This window comes from Musca vetustissima, unplaced genomic scaffold, assembly GCF_032173495.1.
Source record: "Musca vetustissima isolate MV318-11 ecotype Yass unplaced genomic scaffold, APGP_CSIRO_Mvet_v1 utg22410, whole genome shotgun sequence".
Taxonomy (NCBI): Eukaryota; Metazoa; Arthropoda; class Insecta; order Diptera; family Muscidae; genus Musca; species Musca vetustissima.
Genome location: NW_026874546.1, coordinates 59,437 through 83,100, shown reverse-complemented (window position 1 = coordinate 83,100; position 23,664 = coordinate 59,437). Strand labels below are relative to the sequence as shown.

Sequence of the window (23,664 nt, the reverse complement as noted above, 5' to 3'; positions counted from 1 at the left end):
AATACGCAAATGTTTTCAGTATTACCTGTTTATGTGAATTCGCTGAACAGCTTATGCGCCCTTCTACAGACGAATTTTTAAACTCTTTCAATGCATTCTTATCCAAAACTATGAAAACTTCTTTAGATTCCATTGGATGTATTGAGAATTGAAGATCTTTCAGTGGATTATATTCGAAATTTTCTTTTAGCAAAAATGGTCCAACTATCTTGAGACAGACAAGTTTAATAAAATTGTTCGTTGTATTGGAAAGTTTCAGAAGTTCTGAAAAAGTGTGATAATATGATTTCAGATGAATAATTGCAAATTTAATTTTTTAATATTTCTTCTAGAGCTATCACGAGCTCGGATAAAAATATTTTTAGGACTATCTCAGGCGTGGATTAAATAAAATATTTTTATAGGATTTCAAAAGCCTGGAATTTTTTTTAATATTTTTTTGGACTATCACAAAACTATCTGCCACTTTGGAGACCGCAGAATATAATTCTATGTCGATTTAGCCATGTCCATCTATTTCTGTCCGTAGAAATAACGGTAGAAATCGCAATATTTAAGATACTGATACTTCAAGGATGTATGGTATTAAAATTGGAATGTATCCGTCCAAGTTTTGGTATAGCGCTCATATAAAGGCACAGTCCGATATTCGGTATTTTGGCAACGTTTATAACCTAAATGATTGTAATTTGTTTTTTTAGGATTTCATTGCTTAGTATTCTAATGACCATAGTTCATAACCTCTGAACGCAATACATTCCTGAAACATGGCAAAGCTGATTGTTTTCATAGATTCTCAGGTACCTAAGAGAATTTTCCGGAACATCAATACTGCTTCCGCCGCACGTCATATACCTGCTGGACGAATACCCGAAGTAAGTCCAAGTTGAGTCGACGGCAGTTCAAAGAGCACCCTTATAGTGACAAGGCGGAAAGGAGTGGGCTTCGTCGTATAAGAGCCTTCCGAGTCGAGGAGGTAAAATCACATTTCACGTCCAAATCACTATGTTAACCAAAGCTTTTGGTCCGGATTGAATCTCAATGTTATGCTTAAGTAACTGGATGAGAATGGAGTATAGAATTTATCAGCTGCTATCAGCCACTCAAATTGTTCCTGAATCCTGAAAATTAAATACTGAAGCCATTCATGAATGTCAGCGGTACCCGATTTCGCTCTTGAGTCACTATTCCTCCCTCTGATGAGAAGAAGGTTCTCAGTTGCCCAACATCTAAACGGATTTCGGATTCGGAACCATGAGAAGCTGTTCGAGGACATAGAGAAGACCAACGTCCGGCATACTTTAAAACGATGGTTAATCAACTACATTTTTCATCGCCAGTCAATATGTGGAATTCAGAAACAATAAGTTGAAGACCCGTAGAGTAAAACAGGGAGTTCTCATGGAGGGGTGATATCTTCGAAACTGTGTAAAATCTACCTTTCTGAAATTCCACACCTCCCGGACGGCATAAAATCGCGATGTATGTGGTTGGCTTTATGATTGATCTTGCCTCATTGCTGATCTCATTATCGATGATATATCTGAGGAATATACGGGCTGAGATGAAAAAACTGCAAACAACTTCAGACCGCTGTCATTTCTAAGCAACTCGTCCGACAGATGTTAAAATTATGCCAGTGACTGCTCATTATATTGTTTACAAGCGTACAAAAGCATTTTGGTGAGAATTTTCCAGAAAAAAAGTTATTCGTGATGGAATTCAAGCGTGATAGTGTGATTTATTTGTGATGGTGTGGTCCGCCATAACAGCCGATTGTCGCTCTCTGCTCGTATTAATCGACCGTGGCATCAGAATAAATGCCGAATATTATCGCGAAAATATTCTGGAGGGCGTATTAAAGCCTTGGGCACGCAAACATTTGGGCCGCAGACCTTGGACATTCCATGTGTCTGCAGTATTGCGGAAAGCAAGGTTGTCACTAAAAATACCAAAGTGTCGATCACCTCAAGTTTAATTGGCCGTTTGAAGGCCATAATTCATGCAAAAGATGACCATTTCGAACAAATCTAAACATATTCTAAAATTTTATACTATTTCCAACATTTTTGCTTTTATTCAAAAAAATTAGAAAAAATGTAAATTTATGTAAAGATACCCGCGCCAAATCCACACTCTGATCTGAAGCTCCCGCTATACGGCTTGGTGCACATATGCCGACCATAAAAAAATATTACTTTAGTTATTCACGGTATTTGCTATAAGATCAGTTGAAAGAAAAATGTCCTCATATCGCTTGTAAGCAGCTCTTGGGTTGAAAAGTAATAGGTCGATCGGTGGTAAGCTAAGAGACGCCGGTGGTTTTCGAATGTAAGAGATATGCAGTGGAAGAATGTAAAAACCTATCAAAATTTCGCTCTGAGAACTGCGACAGGTTATCTCCTTATATCACCAGTGGGTATTGTCTTACCCGTACGTTCATACTACTACCAGTACATTGAGAGTTATCTCCGGAACATTTATGCCATCACATAATGTATATATATATATATATAATGTATATGATTGCCCTCACCCAATCACGTAAGGAGAGATCTTCAGGATCTATAGAGAGAGGTCAAACGAAGCAAAAGAGAACCCCTAGATCAACAGGCCTATAGATGAGGAATGAATAGCATGGACCAATATCCCGTGAATGCAGTTCTTGAAGAAATCCACCACGCATTGGTGCAGCGGAACGACAGCTGCCTAGACGAATGAGAGTGGTTTTAGACCAACTATGATCATTAGGCTGCAGCCGACTAAATTCGCATGGGGTCCGAATTGACAGCACGATACTGGGAACATGTACAATATGTGGACTAGGACCTCATCTTTTCAATTGCGCAGTTTTGCCACTAATCTGCCCGAAGAAGTTATTTGATCACAGTCAATAAAGATTGCAACATTTATGAACCTGAAAACTATCAATATAGGCCCATTTTTTCGGCTGGCGCTCATATACATATATATATATATATATTTTTTTTTGTTTGGGCATGTTGTAGAAATCTCCTTACCAAGAAGTAAAGAAGTGCCTGTCGGTGTTGCCGACAGATATATACTCTCAGCCTATGGTTTACGAAAGCCCTCGGAATAACACACAGGTTTTACTATTCGCTTTATATAGGGTATGTTTTTATCAGAGATGTTTCAGATTAAATGTTGATTAAAACGGCTATTCAATTTGCTTCAATTTTAAAAAAATTTACAAGTTTGGCCTTCATAAAGATAATAGGTTGCGCAAAATTTGATTCAAATCAGACATTCCATTCGCCTAATATTGGATTTATGAATATTGCAAATTTTGACCATTTGTGGGAGAGGTACCAGAAGGAGTGAACCAATGGGTTCAAATCGGATAGTTTGGTTCAAATCGGATAGTTCATTGGCATGATATTTTAAAATTAAATTTTTGCATAATTTTCACCATTTTGTGGGGGAGGTACCAGAAGGAGTGAACCGATATTCCCCATATTCGAACTTGAACTTAGTTTGGATGAAATCGGTTACTCCCTTCGAGAGTTATTGTGCGAACCAGCCTGCCAGAAATTATCCATATTGGGCGCCATATAATGAAACACCGTTATTCTGTATATTGGACACGCTTTTAAACCGAATTGGCCCTAATTTGATATTTATGGTTCATATTGGGTGGCAAATCTTCCACAAAAATTATTAATGTCATTGTCGTTAAAACGGTAATATTGATTCATTTTGGTAAGGGGAAATGGGACTTTCTCCTTACCAAAATGTATCAATTTTGGATTTTTTTCCGAATTTTTGAACACGTTTTTAATTGATGCACTTTGGAGGGTAGCCTCCATATCACTGAATACCTCAACTTTTGGTATTTTGGGGAGTTTGGGTACATTTTTCGTTGTGGTGGGTTATCATTACGCGTCTAATCATCCCACAGAAAACTAACAAGATCCACGTTATATTACCACCTATTTTCGGTATTTGGAAGGTGAAATATATTATTGCAGAACAATAATATAATTTAAATGTAGGTTCAAGTTTATGCAAGGTCCCGCTTAATTTTCGGCATATTGAAGTTCCTAATCCAGTTTTTTTTTAATTTTCGCAGAGAAAAAACGTATTAGCAGACAATTTACATTTACATATAAAAGTCCCTAATATTTTGAGAATACGATATATTTACCACGACTACCATAGGCTTGATTTTGTACTTACCCCACTGCGGATGTTCCTTATACTTATGGGTCCGACAATAATCAATGCTGATTTCACGACGATTCCAAATTAATTGGGGTTGTGTAAACTCGGCCTTGATTACAAAACGAGAGGATTTCTTTATAGTTGGTTCCGCTAGATCAACAATATCAATACGAAATTCATTGTGGACGCTCAAAGCCTCACAGGCATTGGCAGTTATTACAAATTGATCCTCTGTCATTGGCCCCATTACTATACTACTGGGTTTTATAAGTAATCTTGCCTTAATTGGTGTCATGTGACAAATGGGTCGTGCGGAAGTTTTCGTTTTGGTTATCACAATGCGATATGAATGCTGACCACGATTTATAACTTGTATTGTTTTAGAATAGTTTGGAGTTTCCGAATTAAATTCAGTTTCTGTGGTACACAATATCATGCCGATATCTACATTTTCAATTTGAATATTTGGTTCGAAGAATATTGACATTCCCTCCACATGGATTATAATGGGGATTTTCTGTAGAAATAAAAGAATTATTAAATAATAAAAAGTGGAATAACTTCTACTATATGCAGAAGACCACCTCCAGTTCACATGTAAAAAGAAGATCTTATACAGCTCCTTTATAGACAGAAGACCTTAAATAGCTCTTATTTCTCCTTACCTTAATTGTTTCATATTGCATTATAACGTTCAAAGTTGTCCTATAAAGTCCAGGATCGGTATAGAACATTTCCATTAACACGAATATACTTTGTCCTGTTGGTGCCAATTGCCCTCCTTCAGGATAAATTGTAATGTGAGAGTCATCCTTCTGTAAAATTTTATATTTCATTCAAAGATTTCATTTTCTTTTTGTTTTAGACTTACTAATTTTAACCTGAACCAAGTGGTTGTGGGAGTGACATTATCTATGTATATATAGCCACGTGTTCTTTCTAATACCATCACCTTTTTCACAATTTGCTGAGGACTAACATTTATTTCAGGTGGAAGAACTTCCGATTTGATGTGAAATGGAAATCCAGTGTTGAGGCTAACAACTTTTATTCTATTGGATAATAAGAGAGAGAGAGAGAGAGAAGGAGAGAGAAAATAGATATCGTGCCCAATACAAATCGAGTCGGTTAAACCTCCCAGATCTCAATGGTACCAAAACCACTCTGGTTTGTCACGTTATCTGATCCTATTGTTGACGGGTGTTCTCAGAGGTTCGCCCTGTATTCACGAATTGCTTCCAAACTCCATCGGTGTGAACACGATTCAATCCTAGTTGACATATTGAGCCTGTTTCTAGGGGCTTTCTGGTGTACCTCTGGACCATTTTCTCGAGATCATAAAATATTGTATTGACCCTGTATTCTCGAATTGCTTCCACAACTACATCAATACGATTCAATTCTGCTTCATAGACCTGTTAATCGGGAGGCATTTTTTAACACCTCGATACTTCTATTTTATGTCATGAAGATCCCTCCTGACATGTCTTTGTGGTGGTTCGGATGGCTGCATTATTAACACAAGAGCAGTAATTGTATCGACAAATTTTGTTGAATCTTCGTGTCCTCATGCAAGTGGGCTATTGAAGTCATAACGAAACATATTGCTGCAGTCCTCAGTGTGTCATTTTGCAGATTTTAAATGTTCTTCTATAGGTTATCAAATGTGAACCCTAGAACTCTGCTATGTCCGCGAGATAGTTCTTCAACCGATCGCAGATGTCATCAATTTTTAACCCCGACCCCAAGATCGTACATTGATCTTAATGCAGTCCAGTGGGCGAGGGATTCCAGAAAGGTAGATATTATATAGTTCCGGAAATATTCAACCTCCCTGGAAATTGCATTTTCCACTCAACTGGTCTTTGACTTTTAATTTTCGAATTCCATGTACGACGACGAGAGATTCTATCAGGGTCATGTGCCTTCGTTGATTTTGAGTTTCTGATGACACTTGCATCATCCTCCAAAGTAAATTGTAGTTGTTCCTCCACGACCTAAAGTAATCGTATACGGTGCAGTACATTCCTTTTCGCCCTGCCCTTTTCGGATTGGTCTTTGAATTGCCGGGTAAAATTTCTCGCGCACCTCTTGGAATCATCCATTAATCTAGCCGACTAACATAATAATCTACTAACCTTTGATCGATAAATATTTTCTCGGCCAGCTTCATGCCACTCTAGTCATTACTAACCAAGGAATGCCCTAATTCATGGAGAGCATTGAAATCCCCTAGTAGCAGAGGTTATTGCCATCTAAAATATTGCAAATAACGTGGGCGACGCAGTTTGATGGCGAAATATGTATGTTAATCAACTCAACCTTGACGATACCTCACCTGATCCTAAACCCTATACATTATATATAGAGTCAAGAGAGATAGGTCAGAATTGGGCAGAAATGTGTAATAGGAACGATAACACTCCACGATTTTTCATTAATACGTTGTATCCATCACAACCTGAATAGTGCAGGTCTTCTTTTTTGGAGGAGTTGATTTCAGTTGGATTCCACCTTAGTCATCGATGATGATGCTGTCTTTGATCTCTTGTTTGCCCCATTCTTTTATCATATACAGTGGGGTTAATTTGTCGTCGCCTTGGTAGAGCTCCCGGACACCGCAAGATAGAAATTCGGTCGATCGGAAGTTTCCTAGATGCCTTGTAGGGATAGTTATTTTCGCAATTCTTCACAACCTTTTGGGTGCTTCTATATTCAGCTGAATTCCTTTTCGCTGATAATGTTGGGATCCTTATCTATGTATCGCTGCGAAAATTAAATTGTTCTTTTGAGGGCAGGAGCCGTCAGCGAGGATTCTAAAATAGTTTTGGAACACTCACTTTTAACCGGTATCAGTATCCGTTTGCCTCAGAAGTGATGGTCTGTCGACTGAAGCTGACAATTCTACGACGTGTTCTGCAGTTGGCGCCCGTTAAGTGAACATACGCACATTGATTCTTTTGGGGGGTTTTAAATACCCCATAGGCATTGGTTAATTGGAAGACCGAATGTCAACTATGACATAGCCTTCTTGCCATGACAAGAACTTGGTAACTTAACCTAATACTCATCAAGGCGCCCAGGTGTCGATGGGGCTCAGTTCGAATATAGTCGGAACCCTGACTACAAACCCTATACACCGATGGGCACGAGTTCGCATAACAACCCAGCGTTGATGAGGATAGATAGGTCATTAACCCATAAGTTTGTTTAATTATAGGGGAGCTAAACACTTCACCTTGTTGGTCTAGAAGATCATTGGTTTTCCACTATCGGCAACCTGTGGACGATTTCGAAATCATTCAACTATGCTTCCCATCGCAGATATAAACCTAAGTAGCATTGTAACTTAAGAGGTAGCTGATATCAAGCTGGTATCCCTGGACGACCTTATTTATAGGCTTTGGTTTTTGCAACAACTATCACTGATCAAGGTCTATTAATATGGTCATCCAGGGAGACCAGCTGGATATCAGCTGTCTCTCAAGATTGCTGTCAAAATCCATTATTGTGAATTGACTTCCATTATGAAACGTAAACAAAGTCCACACCATGATGCAATAATAAGGTGATGTATCACAACAAAAACCTTTGTTTTTGTCTCGATTATCTGTCAAATTTTTCCTTATAAAATGTCAAATGGTTGGCAAGACTGCACATCGAATTCAAGTAAAAATTACCCACTTTGACAGTTAATCGAGACATCAGCTGCGCTAAATGGACTACCTATTCATTGTGTCATGGTCCACACCTTTCATATTAGACTTGAGAAAAAAACAGCTGACTTTATCTAGCTGGGTGAACTTATTAATATATCTTGTCACTGATAGGTGTGGATTACTTCTTTTTATAACTTACAATCCTAAAAGTTTTATAAACCCAGTTTTCTTATATTCAACAGCGCAGGGAACTTTGATGATTGACTCCGGTTCAATAAAATATTTCCAGCAGTTATTTAAAAATTTCATCGCGCCATATTCATTATCCGGCTAAAAAATATATATAAGTGATAATCATAATTATAGAAAGAAGTTCGGAAATACTTACAATAACATCATAGAAGAAAAATCCACCAATTTTACTGCAATTCTCAAACACCATTTCAAATTCATATAGCTCACCAGCATAGTGAGGACCTTTCATATCGATGACATTACCCCACCTAATTTCCGGTACCTCACAATTATATTCAATCCATAGCCTACTTAATAAATTACTGGAACGTACTATTTGTTGTAATTTTGAATCATCATCACTATCATCATCGGCTTCAGGTGAAGGCAATATTGGACATACACGAAATTCGAGAAATTTCTGATGATCACCAATGACATTTGGTATTATCATTACACTTAGCACTTTACCCGTATTTGGATGAAGAAATATTATTTCATTATTACAATAGATTTCTTTGGGATCTGATGGTAATGAATTCCAATCCATATTACAATAATTTTTATATTTATCCATATCGTGAAAATACGAAGTTTGTAATAAAGCCGAGATGGTTTCATCGATAACTTTCTTTTCCATTTCGGGTTTATCGAATATTTTGATTTTCTTTAAATGATGTAGTAAACTGGTGGCCATTGTCGGAATGAAATCTGAAATGGGGGGAAACACATTTTAAAAAGAAGACGTATACATATAGGACTAAGGAATATAATTAAAAAAATATATTTTTTTTACGAAACTTGTTTTGAATTTCTCTATTGAAATATATGGTAAAATCAACTGATCCTCATTGAACCTATTTTGAATTAATCGTATAAATAAGTAAACGCAATCAAGGTATATTATTAAGGTCATAAAGGAAGATCAGCTGCTTCTAAGAATTGCTGTCAAAAGCCATTATTGTGAATTGACATCACATTATTAAAGCGAGGAAAACAGCTGTTTTTCACTTTCTGGATGACCTTATTAATAGTAGTTAAATCAAATCCTTGATAGCTTGGAGGCATTTAATATTTTCTTTTATATTCTTTCTATAAATATTAAGACCAGATGTCAAAATTCATTCTATTTTGAATTATTTGTAGGGAAAACTAAACAACCATTACAATCAGAATGGGTGATTTCGATTGCATTTTGGCTGACCTATTAAATGGGCATTCGAATTTCTCTTTTTTATCAAGATCTTTTAATAAGGTTACGCGCTAGCGAAAGTCAGCAGTTTTTTCTCAAGCTTAATGTAAAAAAAATTGGCTTTTGCTTACGTTTTCATAATGGAAGTCAATTCAAAATAATCGATTTTGAATGCAAAATTAAGAGGCAGCTGGTCTCCCAGGAATTGTAATTTGGACTCTGTTTACTTTTTCATAAGGGAAGCCAATTTGCAATAATTGATTTTGACAGCAAACTTAAGAGGCAGCTGATATGCATCGAGTCTCCCTGGACCTTGTTTATAGGCCTTGGTGCTCATGCAGCAAGCGAAAGTCAGCTATTTTTTCTCAAGTCTAATGTCAAAATTTGGAGTTTGTTAACGTTTTCATAAGGAAAGACAATTCACAATAATGAATTTTGACAGCAAACTTGAAAAGCAGATGATATGTAGCTGGTCGCCTTGGATAACATTAACAGGCCTTAACCTATTATTAAGGAAGAGAAAAACCAGATTTTATTTCTCAAGGTGAATGTCAAAAATATTGACTTTATTACTGCGAAGTCAATTCACAATAATCGGTTTTGACAAGTAGCTGATTTTCTTGGGTGTCATTATTAAAAGGAATTGTAAAGGGTTATGCATTTTTATTAATGCGAAGTAAATTCCCAATAATCGATTTTGACAGCCAACTTGAGAAACAGCTGATTTTCTTGGGTGTCCCTATTAACAGGACTTGTAAAGGGTTATCCATTTCGAGATTTACATTTGCTTCTTTTCATTTGAAAGTCTGACATTGACGAAAGTGGATAGCTTAGTTATCTCAAAACGCATAAAAATTATCAAAACATATTACGAAATTGTGATTCTGTCACAGCCACATATCGTGCTTTGAGAGGACATTGTGGTTTACATAATCGTCCAACCTTCCAAGCAATTGGCAGCTGACATTTCGCAGCGTCGTAGATACGTAGAAAGGGTGCTGGTAAAACAGGCGGTGGACGGCACTTTTTCGAAAAAAAAAAATCTTTAGCGATGAAGCACATTGGTGGAATAATCTTTGAAAATATAACTAAATGATGAAATCAGCTGATCCTAGAAACAACTGATTCACACATTGCAACCAAGGCCTATAAATATGGTCGTCCAGGGAGACAAACTGGATATCAGCTGCCTTTCAAGTTTGCTGTCAAAATCCATTATTGAGAAATGACTTCTATTATGAAAACGTATACAAAGGCCAATTTTTTGACATTCGACTTGAGAAAAAACAGCTGACTTTCGCCAGTTGGCTGACCTTATAAATAATTCTTGATTCAACGACATGGCCTATAAATAAGGTCACCCAGGGAGACCAGCTGATAATCGATACCTCTCAAGTTTGCTGTCAAAATGCATTATTGTGAATTGATTTCCTTTATGAAAACGTAAACAAAGTCGAAATTTTTGACATTAGACTTGAGAAAAAACAGCGGTTTTCCGATTTCGATTCCTATCTTGGTGACCTTATTAATAGATCTTGATTCAACGATTTCTAATAAACCGTATATGCAAGAAAATAAGGCCTATTAATAAGGTAATCAGCTGTCTCTCATGTTTGCTGTCAATATCCATTATTGTGAATTGATTTCCTTGATGAAAACGTAAACAAAGTTCAAATTTTTTACATTAGAGTTGAAAAAAACAGCTTGTTGGGTGACCCATGGCCTATAAATAAGGCCACCCAGGGAGACCAGCTGGCTATCTGCGCCACTCAAGTTTGCTGTTAAAATGCATTATTGGGAATTGACTTCCATTATGAAAACGTAAACAAAGTCGAAATTTTTGACATTAGACTTGAGAAAAAACAGCTGTTTTCCGATTTCGATTGCTACCTGGGTGACCTTATTAGTAGATCTTGGGGTGACCTTATTAATAGAGCAAGAAAAGATGGAGAGAATTCAATCAATTGAAATTGTGAATCTGTTGCCATACTCAAAACGTGGTAAACACTTATGAAGAGAAAATTGAAAACAATTTCGATTAAAAGAAGAGTTTTGCAGGTTCTGCAACAGTGCTGTCAAAATACACCTTACTTTGAAAATTCTTGACAGTTTCTAACCCGGTTTACAATTTCTAATGCAGATTCACTTAATCTTTTTTTCCAGTTAAATGGAACTGCAACTATTCATTGTTCCTTCCCCCAACTTACCCAAGGCATTCTCCTGAAATTCCGTACTATACGATGTCATTGATGAATTGTCATCGATTCTAATTGAGCGATAGGTTTGTAGTGATATTTCGGAATTTTCCAATTCTACAATCGCATTTTCTTCATTGCTTCGAATCTCTGCATCATCCTTTTTTAGACGTAAACTGATTTCCTCCTCTTTATGACATTCTTGCATATGTTTGACAGGATCCTTGACCGTAATAGGTAAATGATCGTGCGTTTCGTTGACATTTAAAACTAATGGTATTTCGATGCCATCATTGGGTACCGTACATTGTACAGTAATCGGTACAGAAAGGGGATTTATTATAAGCACTAGACGTTTTTGTGGTACACATATTGGTATGCTATTCAATTCCAAGACTTCGGGAAAACATTTGACACGAACTTGCTGCGAGATGCCTCTATGAATGGAAGAAAGGGAACAAAATAAAAATTAAATGATAGAAATGGATATGGTCAAATATATTAGGGAACCGACAAAAATATATATCAAATTTTGGGTACTTCTACATCTTGACACTTAGAAATATACAATGATATTCTGGCGCCCAAAAGATTTTGTATTGGTCAACATCTAATTTATAAGTCAATGCAACCCGTGAATCTTACCTTATAATTGATGTAAAGAAATTCCCATTTCTTACTTTAAATTGCAATTTGATCATAAATTTCCCAATGACTTTGGCAAAAAATTGTAAATTGAATATGGCACTCTGACAGGGTTTCAAATCATAGCCGCCATCTGGTGTAATCATCACATTGCCATCATCATGGACACTAAAGTCATAATAATCCACATGGCATTCCGTGAGACCTTAAAATCCGAAAAAAATATTAAAAATTCTCCAAAATAAAAGTCAAGTTTACCATCCACATTAATAGCCTTAATGGTTGCACATTGTTCCTCTCCAAAATAGACATTGCGGAAATCAATAAATTTCGGTATAATTTCAATATCTGGACCATTTATAAAACCTTTTACTCGAATAGATTTTTGTTCAACTTTCAGCTCATCTTGAGCCTTTAGAAATAATTTCGTTTCAACTAAAAATGGTGGAATTTCCATTTCTGACGAAAAATCTTCATGCATTATCGGATGAAATGTTACATCTATCAGCTGAGAGGTATTTGGGGAGAGTGTTCCACATTTTGGATGAATTTTAAAATGTCGCCATGGATATTGATCTATAATTGTTTTATTTTCTTCTGAGGAATTATTCTCATTTGATGTCTGGTCTATTTCACAGCAAGTTCTATTATGTTTGGTTGGGAATTCTAATTGAAATTTAATGGTAGATTTAGAATCATTACATAAACGAAATGTCTTAGTTGTGTTTCTATCGAATTTTATGGCATCAAATTGAATGTTGGCACAGTCTGGAAATAGGCTCCATTGTATAGGTTTGTGAATAAATGTTGCCTCAAATGTTTCTGAAAAAGAGAAATAAATTTAGGCTTGAATTTGAAGTTGATTTAAATATAAGAAAATAACATTTGAAGAGGAGGATGTATCCAAGATCTATTAATAAGGTCACCCAGCAAGCGAAAGTCAGCTGTTAATTCCCAAACATAATGTCAAACATTTGAATTTAGTTTACGTTTTCGTGATGGTAGTTAATTCACAATAATTCATTTCGCAGGTCTCACTGGGTAACCTTACAAATAGTCCTTGATACGCAGGCTATAGACGCTCATTATATGTACACAGTCGGTTGCTATCAGGAGGGGTTTTTTGTACTTTGCAAACATTTTCCTCACGTAAAATGTATGGGCAGACTGTCTACTAATGCTTTGGTAGTTTTTATTAAGGGGACTACATCGTCGTGGATACATATGAAGTAAGCGTTCAGCTTTGTTCCGCCTATGGGGAATGCTAACGTATGCGCCCAATAGATTGCAGAAAGTCAGAGCGTTTTGGGGAAGCCTCGTAGGAAATCTCCGAGAACCAATGGTCCCAAGATTAAAGATATGAAATTGGCGCCCAAATAATCAACCCCTAGGTCTTAAAAACCTTCTTTCCTTATGCGTATCAGTGTTTCACAATTGCAGTCAGGGTACCAATTGATCCTTGTTGAGATATTGGCGCCCCAAAAAGTTTGCCAACGTCGACCTCAAAACTCTTGCCAAATACGCCAATGAATACTACTGACGAAAAACACCCTTTCGACTGAAGTTGTCGTGGCTGCCTTGGCAACCTTAGTCTTGAACACCACGCCACATGCTGGGCAGACATTCTGCACGTGGTTATCAATCTGTGCCAAATACGAATTGAGACGGTTCAACCATCCTGAACATAATTGGGCCAAAACTACTCTGGTTTGTATGGCAGCTGACGCCAGGGTGGGGAGTTTTATTCCCCATATGATGGCTTCGATGATAATCCCTGAAGCACCCAAGCAGGTACGTACGAGTAGGATCTTCTTCTCCTCTTGAAGAAGATCCTCCTGATGGTCCATGAGAAGGCAACCCGGTGCAGTTCTCAGGGCGGCTTTCTGACAGGTCTGAATTCCTCTCCATTGCGTAGAACAGACCATCACTCTGTAATAGATCAAGTGATGCAGTCGCTTGAGGAACTTATTCCTACTTTTCAACTTATCGCAGATAGCTGTGCGGACTTTTTAACATGCTGTCGAATTTGACCCCTTAAATTGTGGGCGGAATTGTATGCCCCTCGACCCGTTCATTCAATGACATTGTCATCTCCGCTAGAAAGTGTGGCGTTCAGAGGAGACGATATCGGGTTGTCTGCTTATGGAGACGAATATGGGGAGGTGGCCTGAGCCAAGGGAAATTACGGGCTGCTAGATGTTCAGATCAGGTGAAATAATTGTTATGTCTGGCGAACTGCGACACTCTCCCCTTATTCTGGTGGGGCCATCCTCTTTCACGGTACAGAACGTGGAGCTATCAATTTGCTCTTCTAGTACTATTACCCTCTGGTCATTACCTAGTACGGAGTGCCACAACTTATAATTAACATTGAAATTCCCTACTTCCTTCCAATAGAAAGCTAATGTTAAGAAAATAACGTGGTTCACAGTTATAATTCGGCCATATATGCACGTTAAGCTCCTCTGCCTCAGCACTACCACATTTAAGTGCTATCCCCATACACTCCATGGATGGGTCACTGCCAACTAAGTTATACATATATATATATATATATGGTAGCCCCAAACGACGGCTGGCCAAGGCAAAATGCCGTTGAGGTGGATGTTGCGTCGATGATCTGTCCATTGAAGCAATGGATGTTTTATAAGAGCAATCAACCACTAAATGTGTTAATGCCAAGAAAGCTTTACCGGAGAGGAATCGCCTTCTGCAGCCGGTTCATTGAACAGAACAGGAGTACGATAACCGATAAGGAATGCTTTAAAATCGAGAGAAGTCTGGGTATCCTAACACCGCAGGGATAATGATGTCAGAAATCCCTATTCATTCGGGATCTTCGTGGTGGTCCCTGAATGACCATTTACCATTGTGAAGGAAGGTAGGGGAGTGTCTAAGTCGTCTAGAAGGAGAGCACGTAAATAGGTATCAAACCAGTAAGGAAAGTAGTAAAGTCGGACGGGGCCGACTATATGATACCCTTCACCACTTTGAGCATATTCAACAGATGAAATAGAAGCTATATCTAAATCTGAACCGATTTCAACGATTTCAGGAAACTTAACACACATCATTCCAGACCTCATCCATAACGCAGTGCCAAATTTCGTGCAAATCGAAAGATATATAGGGACTTTGGTAGACCATTTACATTAAATCGGACGAAAATATATATAGGAGCTATATCTAAATCTGAACCGATTTTCAGGAAACTTAACACACACCATTCTATAACTAATTCATTACGCTGTGCCAACTTTGGTGCAAATCGAAAGATATATAGGGACATTGGTGCACCATTCAGATTAAATCGGATGAAAATATATATGGGAGCTATATCTAAATCTGGACCGATTTTCAGGAAACTTAACACACACCATTATATTCCTAATTGATTACGATGTGCCAACTTTCGTGCAAATCGAAAGATATATAGGGACTTTGGTGCACCATTTAAATTAAATCGGACGAAAATATATATGGGAGCTATATCTAAATCTGAACCGATTTTCAGGAAACTTAACACACATCATTCTATACCTAATTCAGTACGCTATGCCAAATTTCGTGGAAATCGAAAGATATATAGGTACTTTGGTGCCACGTTTACCTTAAATCGGACGAAAATATATATGGGAGCTATATCTAAATCTGAACCTATTTTCACGAAACTCAGCACACACCATTATGGACCTAATTCAGTACACTATGCCAAATTTCGTGCAAATCGAATGATATATAGGTACTTTGGTGCCTATATCGGGCGAAAATATATATGGGAGCTATATCTAAATCTGACCCGATTTTCACGAAACTCAGCACACATCATTTTGGACCTCATTCAGTACGCTATGCCAAATTTCGTGCAAATCGAATGATATATAGGTACTTTGGTGCCTATATCGGGTGAAAATATATATGGGAGCTATATCTAAATCTGAACCGATTTTTCCCAATTTCAATAGGGTTCGTCCTTGGGCCAAATGAGTGACCTGTGCCAAATTTCATCCAAATCGGATCATAAATTCGACCTGTACTTTGTTCACAAAAATACATGGACGGACAGACGGACAGACGGACGGACGGACGGACGGACAGACGGACATGCGTAAATCGACTCAGAAAGTGATTCTATGCATATTCTCAAAAGGAACCATGTGCCTATCTCGTTTCCTTTTGCCTGTTACAAACATATGCACAAAGACATAATACCCTGTACCACAGTGTGGTGAAGGGTATAAAAAGGCAGTTTTGACGCAACCACTTAGCAATAATGGTGAAGGGTATTAAGATATGCATTACCTTCTCACCATTTCAATTTATCAACAACAAAGGAATATTTTTTTATCTGGAACCATTTTCCGACTTACCTGAGCCAAATTTAAATTTAATAGTATCACATATTTCATTCAGAGCTTTGCAGTTAAGTTTCAACAAAATTGTACAATAATCACGTTTTGGAATTGCTAATGTAGGTACAATTATAGACAAATTAGGATTAGTTCTGGAAATAAACTTGATTAAAATCGCTAACAAGGTACATCCTGATTTTTAAACTTACCCCTTAACACTAAAACTTGTCTTTTCTGAATTTCCATTATACAAAATCATTTCATAAAATGTACAATTACCAATCGTAGACGTTGGAAATACAATCTGCTCTGGAAAACTGGACAATTCGATTTTATTTTTACCCAATATTATAATGGGTATTTCAAATTTTATATTCGGATGTTCAGATTCAATGAAGATATGGCGTCTGCGATTAAGATTTAATTTATTCGTGGGTTTTATGTAAATAGATAGTTGTAGAGAATGATCAGCTTCCAAAAAGTTATTCATCTGGTTGTCTGGGTGGACACTAATTGTAATATCATTTGAATCGCTGCTATATAACAAACGACGATTATGCTACATATAGAAAATAATATTACTATTACTGCACATATACTCTATACTAAATTACTCACCAATCCCTCATTTTTAATTGTTATTATACTCTCATAACAGCTTCCGATTTTCAAAGATTTTTTGTATATAACAACTCTTGGTAAAATTTGTAATGTATTGACAAGAGTTGATTTGCTGTTGGTATAATCTGAAATTTGAAAAAAAAAGATATATTTGAATTATCTATTATATTAATTGAAATAAGCGAATTATCATCTTACATTGTTTTTGTGAACAACAATAGTTTTCAAGGCGTTTTGTAAGCACTACATCCTCATTTGTTTCCATGTGCGACATTATTTTCTTTGAACAAAATATTTTTAATATTTTTTTCAAAAATAAGAGCTGCTACAAATTTTTGATAACGTTATTGTGAATTATCGTTGATATTGACAGTTATTGTGAATAATGACCAATGATTAAAGGGTGAGGGCAATATATCGAATTATTTCATATCCTTTTTAATTGGGTCGCATACAATTCGAAATTTTTCTTTATTAAATGTCCTCCCGTATTCAATTTACTTATGGTATGTTCCCGTACTGCAAGAATCTATTACTTTTTACTACGATAACGAATTTTCCTTTATGATATCGAAGAAAATAGTAAAATCGAGTAGATTCTTGCAGTACGGGAACATACCATTAATCTGCCTGCTGGGAAAGTTTGAGGAAGCAAATTTTTCTTCATGGAATAACTCGAAATTCCAATCATTGTCATATGTGTTACACATATGAGAGGCAATGTCTCAATTATAGGAAAGATGTGGAAGCGATAGAAATATAAATTTCATAGAATTTCATTCACGTTTTTCAATTTTATTTTGAAGATTCAAAAAATTTAAATTTTCAAAGCAAATATATGGTCTGTTCCCGTATTGCAAGAATCTACTATTTTTTACTATTTTGTTCGATATCATAAAGGAAAAAAGTGTTATCGTAGTAAAACGTAGTAGATTTTTGCAGTACGGGAAGAGACCAATAATTTGTTGATAATTTTTTTGTTTGTTTAAAATTTTCTGTCAAATGACGTTGACATTAGCATAACTTCCAACAACAAATTTCCATGTGGTTGTTGTATCGTTTGTTTTACAACAACACTTGCTGTTACCTTCTAGTATTATATACATAGGGAAACACGATATGGATAGAAAATTAAGTGAATTTTTTAGACGAAAAATTAATTTAACGACGTAATCGTAGTCTAACTTCCCTTAGTAATGCAGGAATCTACTACATTTCACTACAATAACAAAATTTCCTTTACGACATCGAAAAAATAGTAAAAACTAGTAGATTCTTGCAATACGAGAACATACCAAATATCTCTATTTTTATACCCTTCACAACACTGTGGTACAGGGTATTATGTCTTTGTGCATATGTTTGTAACAGTCAAAAGGAAACGAGATAGACCCATTAGTTCCTATTGAGAATATGCATAGATTCACTATCTGAGTCGATTTATGCATGTCCGTCCTTCTGTCCATGTTAAATTGTAAACAAAGTTCATTTATTTGGAACTAGGACGAACCCTATTGAAATTGGGAAAAATCGGTTCAGATTTAGATATAGCTCCCATATATATTTTCGTCCGATTTAAGGTAAATGGTGCACCAAAGTACCTATATATCTTTCGATTTGCACGAAACTTGAAACGTACTGAATTGAACCTGGAATGATGTCTGCCAAGTTTCGTGAAAATCGGCCAAGATTTGGATATAGCTCTCATATATAGTTTCGTTCGATTTCATGTAAATGGTGCACCAAAGTCCCTATATATCTTTCGATTTGCACGAAACTTGAAACGTACTGAATTGAACCTGGAATGATGTCTGCCAAGTTTCGTGAAAATCGGCCAAGATTTAGATATAGCTCCCATATATAGTTTTGTCCCAATATATCTTTCGATTTGTACGAAATTTAGCATAACGTACTGAATTGAGCATATGGTGATGTCTGTTATGTTTCGTGAAAATCGGTCAAGATTTAAATATAGCTCCCATATTTATTTTCGTCCGATTTAATGTAAATGGTGCACCAAAGTCCACATATATCTTTTGATTTGCACGAAATTTGGCATTGCATACTGAATTGATGCTGGAATGATGTGTGCTGAGTTTCTTGAAAATCGGTGCAGATCTAAATATATATATTTTCGTCCGATTTAATGTAAATAATGTACCAAAGTTCTTATGTGTCATAGCGTACTGAATTTAGTCCAGAATGATGTGTGCCAAGTTTTGGGGATATCGGTTGAGATTTAGATATAGCTCCTTTATATATTATCGATTGATTTTAAGTAATTGACGCACCAAGGAACCAATATATGGCTGTTAGGAACAAAACGTACTAAAATTAGTATAACCTAACCTGTAGAAAGTTTCGTTGAAATCGGTTCATATTTGGATAGAGCTTCCATATATATTTTCGTTCAATTTTAAGTAAATTGGGCATTGACATCAAATTTTGCACAACGTATAAAATTGAGCATAGAATTACGTAGTTGCGTTTTCTAGAAGTACAGACATAGCCAAACGGATGACCTATTGGTATTTGTTTGAAGTCGATTTACATACTTTGGTCCCATTGTAACAACGAATGTCATGTTTATGGATTGATCTAAGTCGATTCACATTTAGATAAATATCACATATTTTAGTTCAATCAATTTAAATATGAATCACATATTTTAGTTCATCCAATTTCATATTAATAGTCCTGTTTAATATACCAATAGTGGTGAAGGGTATCATATAGTCGGCCCCAACCGGCTTTACTACTTTCTTTACTGGTTTATCTTGTTCCTCTGCACGTATAAGGTGTTCATAATATTTAATATGAAAATTCCACCATCTAGCGGCTGAATAATTAATTTGGTATACATATGTTTCTTCCATAAAGATAAAAACCAATATTAAATTTTGAAAATCTGCTTATTAAATTGAATATTTCGTAAATTCTTCATTTTAGTGGGTGAACGAATACGGTGTTTGCATGCTGCACATATCGGATTTTAAACAAATTTGATTAACGAAATCTAGATATACACCCTAACTGATTACTGATACTTTTAATCACGATTTAAAATCAATCAGCTGATGTTTGTTAGTGTATATACAAATTTATAATTTGTGCCAAAAATATTTGTTTGGAATTAGAAAATGAAAAGAAAAATTGCAACAATTGAAATGTTCCTGCAATGCAATATATTATTTTTTCCAAAAAATTGTCTTCGTTATAAAAAATTTTATTTTCTTGCAGGTTCTAGAACAGTCTAAATAATTTTATTAATATTTTTTATTTTCGTCTTTCATTTTTGCAATTGGCAACCATTGAATATAAAAATAAGCCAGAGTTGCAAATTTTTGGTCCGTTTAGACTAGACTACTTCAAATGTCTATTCCATAGGAAATACGTCACATTAATCATGTTCACAAATTGTCTTTTTTGGTATTGCAAGAATATACAAACTTTTACTATTTTTATTTTTTAAATGTAATATGTAAATCTGCTATAAACTTCACAACAGTGAACTTCCACCAATGTTATCAATTTGATGTGTTGCCAGGCAGCATTACATTTACGTTATCGATAACCTCGATTAATGTACAAACGATTATTTGGATTCCGTTGGAGCAGCAACACACGAGCTGGGGGTTTTCTTGCAAAATTTGTTTATTCTAAAACAATTTTTAGGCAAATTATCAAATAAATTAATTGAAACTATTGTAATTAAATGCCCCATCATTGAAACCATAAAGTAGCCGTCATGTCTCAACTAATTAAACCTGGTAAGTAAATGGAAATTCAGCACATTCCTCAAACATTTGTTGTATAACCATAACATCTCTTTTTGTATGTTATTGCCGGTCCATCACCACCACCACAACAGAACTCTTCCATCAGCTGAAACGTAGCAATCCTCTGCTGCAATTCCAACGGTTCCGGGCCAAAATCAATATTCAACGTCCCCGCCAACCTCACTATGAACGAGCCCGAGTAATTGCAGTAACAACACCTCAATATCCTGAACCACCTAAAGTATCCAATTGTTTTGAAAAGAAATCACGAACAGTACAAGAAAATCCCTACAATGATATTATTGCTCGTGAAGTCTACAATTGGCTGAGTAACTCCAAAATGGTGGGCATATTTCACATTAACTCCATTAAATCGGATGATTACTTTGATGCCCGTGTCTTGTTGCACAAACAAAATATGCAATTGAAACAGTATGGTCAGAAAATTGTCCGCAAGGCAGTGGAGGGAAATCGTTTCGAAGCGATATTGCCTCTGTTTGATGCCCAAACCTGTCTAGTATTTTCGCCAGAACCTAAGGTGGCACAATTGTTGAAAATCACACGTAAAATACCACAAATGCTTTTAATAGCCGGTATTGTCGATGACACTTTGTTGAGCCGTAATGAATTTATGCAATATGCTCAATTGCCAGGTTTGAAATCGGCTCAAGCTGAACTTGTACAAACATTGAATATGGCCGGTACATCGTTGGTGCAAAATTTGGAGGCCCACCAAAAGAATTTTGTAAATATTTTAGATGTTTATGCTAAGAGTGAAAGTTCTGATGGCGGCGATGCTAGTAAAACAACAGCACCCGCAGATAGTGGAGAGAATAAAAATTAATTTGTTTTTAATTTAAATATGTTAAATTGTTATTACACGAAATAAAACCCATAAAGAAATGACCAAATGGGATGTGTGAATTCAATGGATATCCGACAATGCGAACAATCAAGTAAATAATTGTGAATAGAAAAATATGTATGTAAGTAAACTGAAAACTGTGATTTTTTTTAAATAACTGGTAACCAACAAAGGGGTCAAACAAGTAGAAAAGTAATGATAATAAATTCATCATTAGTTGGTGTAACCCATTTGCACAAAGGTTATAAAATCAATTTTCCTGTTAATCATTTGATATTGTGCATCCTTATATTCGAAAGTATCCAATTTTAATTTGCCCTGACACTATTCCACCCAGAGACTGTATAACCTATATAGATCCTCTCTCGTGAAAGACCGACTAGTAAAATCTATATCCAATTTTGTAATACGTATTTATTATATAGCACAGAAATTGTGTGGCAATATATGCCACTTATCATAAGATGTTTGTTACTGAAGATGGGATATATCGGTCGATTATTTGAACCCATTCGATATTTTGAGGAATTGAGTCACTTTTCAACAGAATGGGATATAACTTGAACTTTGATTATCATTGGGCAAATCTCCCACCAAAATGATCAATAGGACCGATGAGGTTCTAATTTGATATTTTGGGTTCTCTCACACTCATAGCTATCGGCTGTGTTGGGTACCAGGACACCGTGACTTTATGGGTAATGAAAAAGCTGACGAATTAGCTAGACGAGGATATCAATCTACATATCTAGCTATCGACGAACGAGCCAATGAACTCTGGCACAACGAACTTAGGGGCAATGTGTCAAGATCTATCTGGGCAAACTCACTGTGAATCTGAGGAAAGCTGAAATTAGAGTAATGACAGGAGTCATTAATGGTCATTGCAATATCAGGGCATTTACCGGTAAAGGGGCCATGATGTTACCGATTACTGCAGAGTCTATGTCGACGAGGAGGAGACGGAGACAATTGAGCATCTCCTGTGTCGCTGTCCAGTTCTGGCCTGCAGACGGCACAGACTAGAGGGTGTTCACCGTCTGTAAGCTTCTTTTCAACTATGGAAGCTGCTTTAATCTACAGCATCATTAGCAACCTAAAGTGGTTGGGAAAGTGCAAACTTAGCAAGTAATATGTTTTCTGTCCAATTTCTATAGCCATCGAAACTATTCCACCTTTCTCCTAAAACTTCTTGTTGGCTTCTTATCCTTTCTCCCCTACAGATCTCTCCATACTTTTCATGGATGATCACAATGGACCGGATGGTCTCAGAGTGCTGCAGCCACATTAGTGACTGCACATCCCCAGACCTTACCTAACCTTGAATATCCCCCATACAACGTTATCTCCAATTTTCGGTACAACAAATCAAATAAATGTAAACATAGAACAGATTGGGGCACTTATAGGGAGTTTTTCAATAATTACAAATGTGAAATTAGGAAAGTCAGCGAGAGCCTTGGATATGCATTAGTGAGTCGATAAAGGGAGTTAATGAAAATATTATCGAAGATACAAAATCCATCGGTAATATTAAAAGAAAGGTTGACACATGGACCAATTGTGGTTTGGGGACTCTGGATATTCTATCGGATACTAATTTTGCTGGGAGCAGAGACTTGGGTATGGATCAGAAATTGCTGCATCATATTCAACCTCTGTCCATGTCAAATTAATCTGTGATATAAGACCATACAAGGTATCCAAAACTGGTATGGACAATTAACACTTTCCAACACTAAAAATCTCCTGGTCCAGATGGCATAATACCTGCAACGATGCAGATTGCATCAGAACAGGTTTTAATAAAATTTAGGGAGTTTTTTTCGGGGCCTGTCTAAGGTTGTGAAGAGAAATAAAGGTGACCTTCATTCCCAAGGCAGGGAAACCTAGTCACACTTTACTGAAAGACTATAGACCGATTAGTCTTTATTTATTTT

At 36.3% G+C, this 23,664-nt stretch overlaps 2 protein-coding genes across 2 annotated transcripts in view; one reads left to right on the top strand and one right to left on the bottom strand.

Annotated features, from left to right (window-relative positions):
* LOC133334406 (uncharacterized) overlaps positions 1–17,354 on the bottom strand; it is a 29,151-nt gene extending 11,797 nt beyond the window's left edge. Inside the window, exons 1-11 of the mRNA XM_061542704.1 lie at positions 17,279–17,354; positions 17,078–17,205; positions 16,669–17,018; positions 16,478–16,611; positions 12,366–12,929; positions 12,108–12,312; positions 11,475–11,899; positions 8,230–8,786; positions 4,848–4,997; positions 4,198–4,699; positions 26–264 (exon numbers count right to left, since the gene is read on the bottom strand). Of these exons, the coding sequence (XP_061398688.1) occupies positions 26–264; positions 4,198–4,699; positions 4,848–4,997; positions 8,230–8,786; positions 11,475–11,899; positions 12,108–12,312; positions 12,366–12,929; positions 16,478–16,611; positions 16,669–17,018; positions 17,078–17,205; positions 17,279–17,354 (3,330 nt within the window). The remainder of the gene's footprint in view (positions 1–25; positions 265–4,197; positions 4,700–4,847; positions 4,998–8,229; positions 8,787–11,474; positions 11,900–12,107; positions 12,313–12,365; positions 12,930–16,477; positions 16,612–16,668; positions 17,019–17,077; positions 17,206–17,278) is intronic.
* A 3,439-nt stretch (positions 17,355–20,793) lies between these two features.
* On the top strand, positions 20,794–21,703 carry LOC133334394 (large ribosomal subunit protein uL10m-like). The gene is made up of 2 exons (XM_061542693.1): positions 20,794–20,850; positions 20,952–21,703. The coding sequence occupies exons 1-2, from the start codon at positions 20,829–20,831 to the stop codon at positions 21,701–21,703; spliced, it is 774 nt and encodes a 257-aa protein (XP_061398677.1). The 5' UTR covers positions 20,794–20,828.
* Positions 21,704–23,664: the final 1,961 nt, after the last annotated feature.

Excerpts from the sequence above, each read along its gene's own strand:
- LOC133334394 (XM_061542693.1), top strand. The coding sequence starts at position 20,829 with ATGTCTCAACTAATTAAACCTG. Across the intron at positions 20,851-20,951 it reads GTCTCAACTAATTAAACCTG|AACTCTTCCATCAGCTGAAA; the intron begins GTAAGTAAATGG and ends CCACCACAACAG.